Source organism: Chanodichthys erythropterus, chromosome 6 (assembly GCF_024489055.1).
Source record: "Chanodichthys erythropterus isolate Z2021 chromosome 6, ASM2448905v1, whole genome shotgun sequence".
Lineage (NCBI taxonomy): Eukaryota > Metazoa > Chordata > Actinopteri > Cypriniformes > Xenocyprididae > Chanodichthys > Chanodichthys erythropterus.
The window spans coordinates 1965138-1974584 of record NC_090226.1 but is presented as its reverse complement, the minus strand read 5'-3'; the positions used below and the strand labels follow the sequence as shown (position 1 = coordinate 1974584).

The window sequence follows — 9447 nt, the reverse complement described above, 5'->3', positions numbered from 1 at the left end:
ATATTTCAGATCAACGCTGTTTTTCTGAACCATCTATTCATCAAATAATCCTGTTTTCAACATTGATAATAATCATAAATGTTTCTTGAGCAGCAAATCATCATATCAGAATGATTTCTGAAGGATCATGTGACACTGAAGACTGGAGTAATGATGCTGAAAATTCAGCTTTGATCACAGGAATAAATTGTTTTGTAAAATACATTAAAATAGAAAACCATTATTTAAATTTGTAAAAATATTTCTCAATATTACTATTTTTGCTGTATTTTGGATCAAATACAGGAAGCCTTGGTGAGCAGAAGAGACTTCTTTTAAAACTTAAAAAAATATTACTGTTCTAATAATTTTGGCCACCACTATATAATATTAGGTTGACCGAGTGATTGTGGGATTGTGACACCAACATCAAATGATTTTAAAGATTTAATCTGTGAAAAACTCTGTTTTTCAGGGAGGAGGGCTATGACTCTTGCTCTTGTAGAGTCAGTGATGGAGGGAGATTCAGTCACTCTAGACTCTGGTCTTACTGAAATGAAGGATGATGATCAGATTCTGTGGATGTTTGGAACTAACAACACTTTAATAGCTGAAATCAATAAACGGGACGACAGAATCGCTGTATATGATGATGTTCTTGATGGGAGATTCAGAGACAGACTGAAGCTGGACAGTCAAACTGGATCTCTGACCATCACAAACATCACAACTGAACATGCTGGAGATTATAAACGAAAGAGCAACACTGTGGAACATCATTTCAGCTTCACTGTCTATGGTGAGTTGTTTGTTTCAACTGTCGTTGTTGTTTGTTTTTTGCTTTTCTTTAGTCAGCACAATTATTAATCCAAACTCCATTTTGCTAGTGTTAGGCATAATGACGATATAATTTCAAACTACTTTTGTAAATTACTGTCTAAATCTGTGTTGAATCTTTGTTCTCCACTGTCATAAGTGAACAGTTTACACATTATGGAAAATAACTGACTTGCATTGTAACCTAGGAAGATTTCTGACATGTTTCTTTCGCATGCCATATGCGAATATTCAGAGAATGCGGTTCCCATTCAGTCGGTCACGTTCGACGTACGTCGGACAGACCGACGAATAGGAATCTCGCTAGAGAGGCCAATCTACTTCGAGTGTAACTAAAACGAGCCAATGCACATTGGCATGCAATCATATGCATTAGCTGCTCGCCTCGCAGCGCGGGTATATAATGAGCAGCAGGTGCGTTGCATCTTCAGCTTTTCGCTTCGGTGTTTGTTCTTGTTTTCTTCAAGCGAGTGTCTGCTAGAAGACGAGTCAAGCTTTTTGGTTGAACTTCTCTTTTTTTTCCGAGTACGGGCGAACAGCACAGCAGCGGGGTCGAAGTCCTCTCTTTTTCTGTTTTTGTTTCGTTTGCCGTTTTTGAGCAAATAGCTGGTTGACAGCGTCAGAAGGCTGTTCTCACGGCCGGTACGGTGCGCTTTTGAGCGCTGAAAAGCCGTTTTTACGGCTGGTAAAGGCGAGCATACACTGCGAAATCTGTGCGATTTCAGCAAGGTTACCAACTCACACTGTACGAGTAGATCGCGTGCGATGGAAAGCCAAAACGCACGATTTATGTGCTCACACTATGCGGTCCGATGGTCGAGACGTGACTCGACTGCTCACACTATGCGTTTGAAATATGCACGATAAATAACCCACGTACTGGGATGCGCCGATTGACGATATGTTTCCAGAGATATTGTCAAAAGCATCAGCTATGGACATCAAGAGGATTTAGCATTTACAATTCATATTAAATATTATTATTATTATTATTATTATTATTATTAAGCGTAGTAGTAGTAGCTACTACTACTACTACAAGTTAATATTAAATTGATATTACAATTCATTTGGCCCGCAATATTTCATAGCGCATCACCGCATAACTGACGCGCTGCGAGGATAATAAACGATTTGATTAGCTTATAATTACTACTCACTGAAAATTATTTAAAGACATTTATACAATGAATTAAAGGCATATAATTAAAATTATTAACAGTAGCCTATGTGTTCAAAGACTGCAATAATCAGTCAATGAAAAGCAGCTTCACTTTAAAAACAACCTGTTTAATACGAAATACTTCTCTTCTCATTTTTTTTGCCCACTACATACAGTTTATGGGCCATAAGAGAAATATTAAGAAAATAAATTAAGATATATAGCCTACCGTTATCAGGTTGAAGTAGGATTTATCTCTCGTTGTCTCTGAGAGAATATGCACCGAAAGCTCGTCGGTTTTTTGGTGAATAATTGACAGGGGATTGAGACGTCTTCATCGGCATAACTCTCGCGCAAAGTTTGCACATTGCTTGTGTAATATAAAGTAGACACTGACTCGCCTTCCTGGTTTAAAACTGAAAAAATTCCTATATTGCGACGTGACATTTTTCTTTAACACCAATCGCCAAATGATGGACAACAGTTCACATTTCCGCATTTAATAAAATTAAGTGAATATTAAATAGCCTACATGAGTAAATAGAAAGTGAAAAGCGAAACATAAATTAATGATCAAGTAAATTAATACAAGAGGCACCGGTTATGTACACCCAGTTGGCTTGAAAGACGTGGGTTTAGACGTGGGTTAACACAGCGTTTAGGCAAGTCGGTTCGTAGCTCTGCTTCAGCTGTGCGATATCCTCACGAGGGGCGACCAAATTTCTGACATGCCAGAACTTCATCCGACCATGCGATTGCCAGTCGGGAGAGGGTTATCGCCACTCGTTTCCCCGTGTACACTGCACGACAAACAACAAAGCTGAAAATCGGCCCGACTCAAACTCGCCCGCGCGAGTCAGAATTCGGCTCAAAATCGGACTTTGCTTATATGGCTTGGGTGACATGAGGTTGAGGGGTTCCTTCGGGGAACTAACCCCCTAGGGCCCCTCCCTCTCTAGCGCATTGCAAGCTGTGCAGTTTCTGGATTGAATTGCTGGTCCTTCTCATAGGGCAGTGGTTCCCAAACTGGGGTACGCGTACTCCTGGGGGTACGTGAGGTGACAAAAGGGGGTACGCGAACAAAATGCTGAGTAGTTCATTTAATTCTACCTTAAAATAATCGAGCATGTATTTCTAACTGCCAAAATGTCGTAAATCCAGCACATTTAATCAAATAACCTCATCATTTGCAGTCAAAAATGACTATCCACACAAACAGCATGCATATGATAGATTGCATGCAGTCTGCTGATTTAAATCGCGCGTTCTCGACAATGCACCTTTGTAACATACTCACATGAAGAACAAATATAGACACAGATAATGGATTAATTTCGATTTAAGAATCAAACTTTATCAAAATACCTTGTGTGAGTTCTTGTATTTAATGATGATAACGAGCAAGAACACACTTGTTCCCAAATATCCACATGACTGCAAACGTGACATTATTATACAGCAGGTCAAAAAACAAAACATACATTTTAAACACAGTACTGTCAGTATTTACTCTATTTTGCAATGAAATAATAGTTCTAACGAAAACCAAAGCAGAACTACAACACACGTCTGTATTTCGCGAACAATTCTGCGGCTTTGAACGAATCGTGAAAGTGATGGTACACGGGGCAACTTTTTGAGCAATGTTTCTGGGCAATGTTGCCGTCAACGGGCAACCTGATGAGACACAGGGCAACTAATTAGGGCAACAGACAGTTGGCAGCAACTAATCAGAGAGGAGCAAATCTATTGCCAACTCAATAAATACTTTATTATAAACACTTGTTAGGCACTTTATTTCAGCTTTTCTTCATATTTTCTTCATTTTTATTAAAAATAAATGCCTTTCCTATCTGATTTGTGACAGGAAAAGGGAGAAGAGCGAGTTCGGCAAAAGGCGGATTCGAACCCGCGTCGATCGCATCAAAAGCTATTCTAATGTCAAACGCCCTACAGCCTACACTAGTACAGATGTTGAAAAACTTCTGTCTTTTTAGTATTTAACTGAAATCCTTCAATAGCTTCATTACAGCATACACACATTACTTTCGGACAGTTGTTGGTATTTTAAGCAATATATGAGGTAAATTCCCTGTTTTGGGTTGACGCATGACAACTTACTAGCGTAAAAAGATAAAAGTTCACACTCCTTTTCTTCGCTCCACTGCCGCTGAGAGGCCGCCATCTTGTTTGAATTTTTTCTGAAATCTCCGAACCGGTCACGTGATCGGCTGCTAACATTCTGATTGGAGGATCTCAAAATTGCCCACGACCGATCTAACGTATCCAGATACCTGTATATATTTGTTGCTCATTCTCAGTGGGAAAGTGCCCAAGTACGGACAACACTGCGACCATTGCGTACATCAACTGTCAAGGTGGTCTACGCTCGCGTCACATGTCGCAACTCGCCCACCATCTCCTCCTCTGGAGTCAGAAGCGTCTGAGGTCCCTTCATGCCGTTCTTGTCCCTGGTTTGCTCAGCCATGTGGCCGACGAGCTATCACGAGCTGAGCTGCCAGGAGAGTGGCGACTCCACCCCCAGGTGGTCCAGCTGATCTGGAGAGAGTTCAGAGAGGCTCAGGTAGACCTGTTTGCCTCACCGGAAACCTCCCACTGCCAGTTGTTTTACCCCCTGTCCGAGGGAACACTCGGGACAGATGCACTGGCACTCAGCTGGCTCCGGGGCCTTCGCAAATATGCGTTTCCCCCAGTGAGCCTACTTGCACAGACCCTGTGCAAAGTCAGGGAGTACGAGGAGCAGGTCCTCTTAGTTGCGCCCTATTGGCCCAACCAGACCTGGTTCCCAGAACTTTCACTCTTTGCGACAGCCCTCCCTGGCCCATTCCTCTGAGGAAGGACCTTCTTCTCAGAGACGGGGCACTCTTTGGCACCCGCGTCCAGACCTCTGGAAACTCCATGTCTGGTCCCTGGACGGGACGCGAAGGTTCTAGGTGACTTACCCCCTGAGGTACTTAACACCATCACTTCGGCACGTGCACTGTCTACGAGACGTGCTTACGCCTCGAAGTGGAACCTGTTCGTCGAGTGGTGCTCTTCTCGCCAAGAAGACCCCCGAAGATGCTCGATCGGAGTCGTGCTTTCCTTCTTGCAGCAAGGGTTGGAGCGTAGGCTGTCCCCCTCCACCCTCAAAGTCCATACTGCTGCTATCTCCACTTACCACGACCACATAGATGGCAAATCTGTTGGTCAGCACAACCTGGTCGTCGGGTTCCTTAGGGGGGCGAGACGGTTAAATCCTCCTCGTCCCCCCTCCATACCCTCTTGGGACTTCGCTCTGGTGCTAAGAGCACTTCAGATTGCTCCCTTTGAGCCTTTGCAATCAGCAGACTTAAAGATTCTGTCTATGAAGACTTTGCTGCTGGTTGCATTGGCCTCCATCAAGAGGGTAGGGGACCTGCAGTCATTTTCGGTCGACGAATCGTGCCTGGAGTTCGGGCCGGGTGACAGCCACGTGGTACTAAGACCCCGGCCTGGCTATGTGCCCAAGGTTCCTACCACTCCCTTCAGGGACCAGGTGGTGAGCCTGCAAGCGCTGCCCTCGGAGGAGGCAGACCCAGCCCTGGCTTTGCTCTGTCCAGTTCGCGCTTTGCAACTGTACATAGACAGAACCCTAAGCCTCAGGACCTCAGACCAGCTCTTTGTCTGTTTTGGAGGCCAGCAGAAGGGAAAGGCTGTCTCCAAGCAGAGAATGGCCCACTGGATAGTGGATGCCATCGCCCTGGCTTACCAAGCTCAGGGCGTGCCCTGCCCGCTCAGGCTGCATGCTCACTCCACGAGAGGTGTCGCATCCTCCTGGGCGTTGGCTCGTGGCGCCTCGCTGACAGACATTTGTAGAGCTGCGTTCGCTAGATAGTATAGCCTTCGTGTTGAGCCGGTCTCCTCCTGTGTTCTTGTCACAGGTCAGAGGCACGAAGAGGCCCCGGCTTAGTGTCGGCTTGCTGCGCTACATGCACTTCTTTTCTCCAGAGAGTCCCTACAATGCAGACCCTGTCGAGTCCTCCGATATCCCTTCGGCAGCAGACGTGGCGGAGCATCTGGCGCCAGGCCTATACTCCGTTGTATCCTTGAGAACCGGGTTTAGGCTGGGTTTCATATGTGTGACCCTACAGGGATCCCATATGGTTGGTTCCACGGTTGCTCCTAAACGAAGCCCGTGTCTTTCCCTCTGGGAGAACCTACCCTTCATCGGGTTGGAGTCACCCCAGCTCTTCCATATGTAGCACAGCCCTATAGGGTTAGTCCATATGTACTTCTCCACATAACTCCTTTGGGGAAGGATGTGGCTTCCGCAGCGTTCCTTTCCCAGCGAAAGGGTACGCTTTCCCAGCGTTATCCACTGAATGGGTTTTGTGGAACAGCAGTGATCGACTCTCTGTGTTAGCCCTGTCCCACCATCCTCAGGCAAGGGGGTTCAGGTGGCTTACAACAGAGCGCTGGAAGGGGGCAGCTCCTGTGGTGCTTTGGTAGGGATTCCTATTTATCGGTCTGTCCGACGTACGGCGAATGTGACCGACAGAATGGGAACGTCTCTGTTACAAAGGTAACGTATGTCCCGTCGCCACAGTAGCTGTCCCCCGCTGATGCTGCCGCCTATCCGGTTCGGCTCCTCAGCGAAAACCTGAAGATGCAACGCACCTGCTGCTCATTATATACCCGCGCTGCGAGGCGAGCAGCTGATACATATGATTGCATGCCAATGTGCATTGGCTCGTTTTAGTTACACTCAAAGTAGATTGGCCTCTCTACGGAGATTCCTATTCGTCGGTCTGTCCGACGTACGTCTCCGTTCCCTCCTTCAGGGAACGAGGGTTACCTTTGTAACCGAGACGTTATGAGTCCTGAAAATTTGCGGTTGTCACTCCTGTAAATAACCGTACTATGTGTGAACATAACCGTATTAAGGATTAAAATACAGGACTGACATCTGCATTCTGCTGCTGTGTGAACGAGGCCTTTGTCGAGTCTGTATTAATCTGTGACAAACCCTGTTTCTGTTTGTTCTCTGTTTCGTGATACAGTTGAAATCTCAGTGATGGAGGGAGATTCAGTCACTCTAGACTCTGGTCTTACTGACATTGATTATTATCTGATTCAGTGGAGGTTTGGAACTAAACACACTTTAATAGCTGTAAGCAATAAATGGTACAGCACAATCAATGATGATGTTCTTGATAGGAGATTCAGAGACAGACTGAAGCTGGACAGTCAAACTGGATCTCTGACCATCACAAACATCACAACTGAACATGCTGGAGATTATAAACTACAAACTGCATCTTGGAAAAAATTATCAAAAGCTTTCAGAGTTTCTGTCATTGGTGAGTAGAGATCATTTGTCCTGCCCTTCAGATATTTTTTATATTAGCGTTTATTGATTGAGCCAATCTAAGTTTGATGTTTTTATTCCTCAGACTCTGTCCACTACTGTCTTTATTCTGGTTTATGACATCAGATCCAGAAGAGCTGAACGAGATCGAGCACATATCCACACATCAGACATCTAATTGTCATTTCTCACAAACTTGTTTTGCATAGGCTATATATTTGTGAGAATTAATAAATTATGGCTTTATGTGTTCATATTTTTCATAAAGTATTGAAATCTATAGCAGTTAACTTTCAAGGTTCTTCAAGTGTGTTTTTGATCTTTTAAGCCTGGCTCAGAGCAGAAAACATGAAATCAGTGAAGACTAAATGACAGCAGCCCAAATTCCAGGGAATTTCAGTCTTTTGTGTATGTTTTGCTTTAGCTATTGCTGAGAAGTTATTTTCATAGTTATGTTTTGTAGACTTTATTCCAGTCATCTCACTGTCAAAGGAGGGAATGTTATATATATATGTCTATATTAGGTTTTGTTTTAACCTTGATCCATCCTATGTACTTGAGCTGTATATAGCTATAAAGCTCTACGCTGTGGCATTAAACTATGACATTAAAGGTGCAGTATGTAAGATTTCTGTCCGCTAGAAGTCTATTCAAAACAAAGGCGTAGCTTGATGATGGCAAGTTTGAGTGCGGAATCATGTGGTCTTCACTTCACAGCCGGTGGAAACAATAGGGATTGGACTCGTGAAGAAATCATGTTCATGGATGTGATTATTAACGTTACTGTAGTAAGAAGCAGAGCATTTAAATATGTAAATATTAACATGTAAATATTAAAGCGTCTTTGGTGTTTCCATGGTTTCTACAAAATAAAACCGGAAACCGAGGGCAACGCGGGTTGACGCAATTGACAGGCGACTCCTCACACGTCCCGGAGCCTTGGTTAAAATTGCAATTTTCTCACGATTTACAAATAGTTGGAAACATTTGGGATATTGTAAGTACTCAAGTGAACAAAATATATAACACTGGCCTAGTGTTTTTTGGATATTTTACTGCAAAAATCTTACATATCGCACCTTTACGTGAGATGAAATGTTTGAAATTGTTGGTAAAATGTTGTTGCATAGATGAGATCATTTAAATATTTTAAATGTGAAATATTTTTAATTATATGTAGTCAGTGAAACATTTTTCAATGTTTATTAAACTTCGTTAAACTCATTTGCTGAAGCATTGTCTGTTTTCTTAAATTAAAATTCACAATATTAAGCCCTAAAGGTCAAAAATGCAACATTTTAACCAGGTTAAAATTGCTTTAGCAGCTTTAACAGCTCAACAACAACAAAGCTGGAGAATCTCACACAGCCAAAATGAGGATTGTCAGTAATGGTGTTCAGCCTTACATTGTTCAAACGGGAGTCGACACTGATGGAGAGACTCAGGAAGAAGGTACAACTTTTAGACGTTTCTAAATGGTTAGTGGATACCAGCCGTTTGTTGTAGTCCTTAAACAGCAATATTCTTAAAAAGAAAATATCTTCCTTTGCATTGAACTTTGAGCGTTGTAACTTTGCAGATGTTGGTGCACACTTCAGGAAGGGGAAAGAAACAATTGCTGTTAATTCCATCATTCTCAAAGACAATAACAACATTACAAGACACAGAAGCAGACAAACGTTGATCCTTTCTCCTCTGGTGTTCACTTCATTCATCAACTGCTCTGAGCAAAATGTAGCTGAACCTCAAGGATCCAGAAAAGCATCAGTTTGAATCAGTTTGTCTCCTTTGGCTGATTTTACTTGGAATGATTGACAGCTGCAGCCTAACAATTCTTTAATGCATAAAGCATTACAATAATCTAGCCTTGAGGTCCTAAACACATTATTTTTTCTGCATTCGCCCCTGAGAGCATATTTCATCATTTAGAGATATTTTTAAGGTTACAAAAATCAGTTTTACTAATGCCAGGGATGTGGCTTTCAAAAGAAAGATGAACTCACATGTGCTTCAACTAGAGTTTTAAAAGTTATTGTGCCTCAGATTCACCAAAATACCAAAATCTACAATCAAAAGCAAAAGATCTCATTATGAACTCAAAAAATTATTGTCAAATTTT

The 9447-nt window shown here is 42.8% G+C and overlaps 1 protein-coding gene across 1 annotated transcript; it reads left to right on the top strand.

Moving 5' to 3' along the window:
* Positions 1–465: 465 nt before the first annotated feature.
* LOC137021837 (uncharacterized) lies at positions 466–7712 on the top strand. The gene is made up of 3 exons (XM_067388815.1): positions 466–778; positions 7021–7320; positions 7414–7712. Exons 1-3 carry the CDS (start codon positions 466–468, stop codon positions 7446–7448), a joined length of 648 nt encoding a protein of 215 aa, XP_067244916.1. The 3' UTR covers positions 7449–7712.
* Positions 7713–9447: the final 1735 nt, after the last annotated feature.

What these genes read in the sequence shown, in the direction of transcription:
- LOC137021837 (XM_067388815.1), top strand. Translation starts at nt 466, where the DNA reads ATGACTCTTGCTCTTGTAGAGTCAGTGATGGAGGGAGATTCAGTCACT. An exon ending in TTTCAGCTTCACTGTCTATG is followed by an intron (nt 779 to 7,020) that starts GTGAGTTGTTTG and finishes TTCGTGATACAG; the next exon opens with TTGAAATCTCAGTGATGGAG. An exon ending in TTTCAGAGTTTCTGTCATTG is followed by an intron (nt 7,321 to 7,413) that starts GTGAGTAGAGAT and finishes TTTATTCCTCAG; the next exon opens with ACTCTGTCCACTACTGTCTT.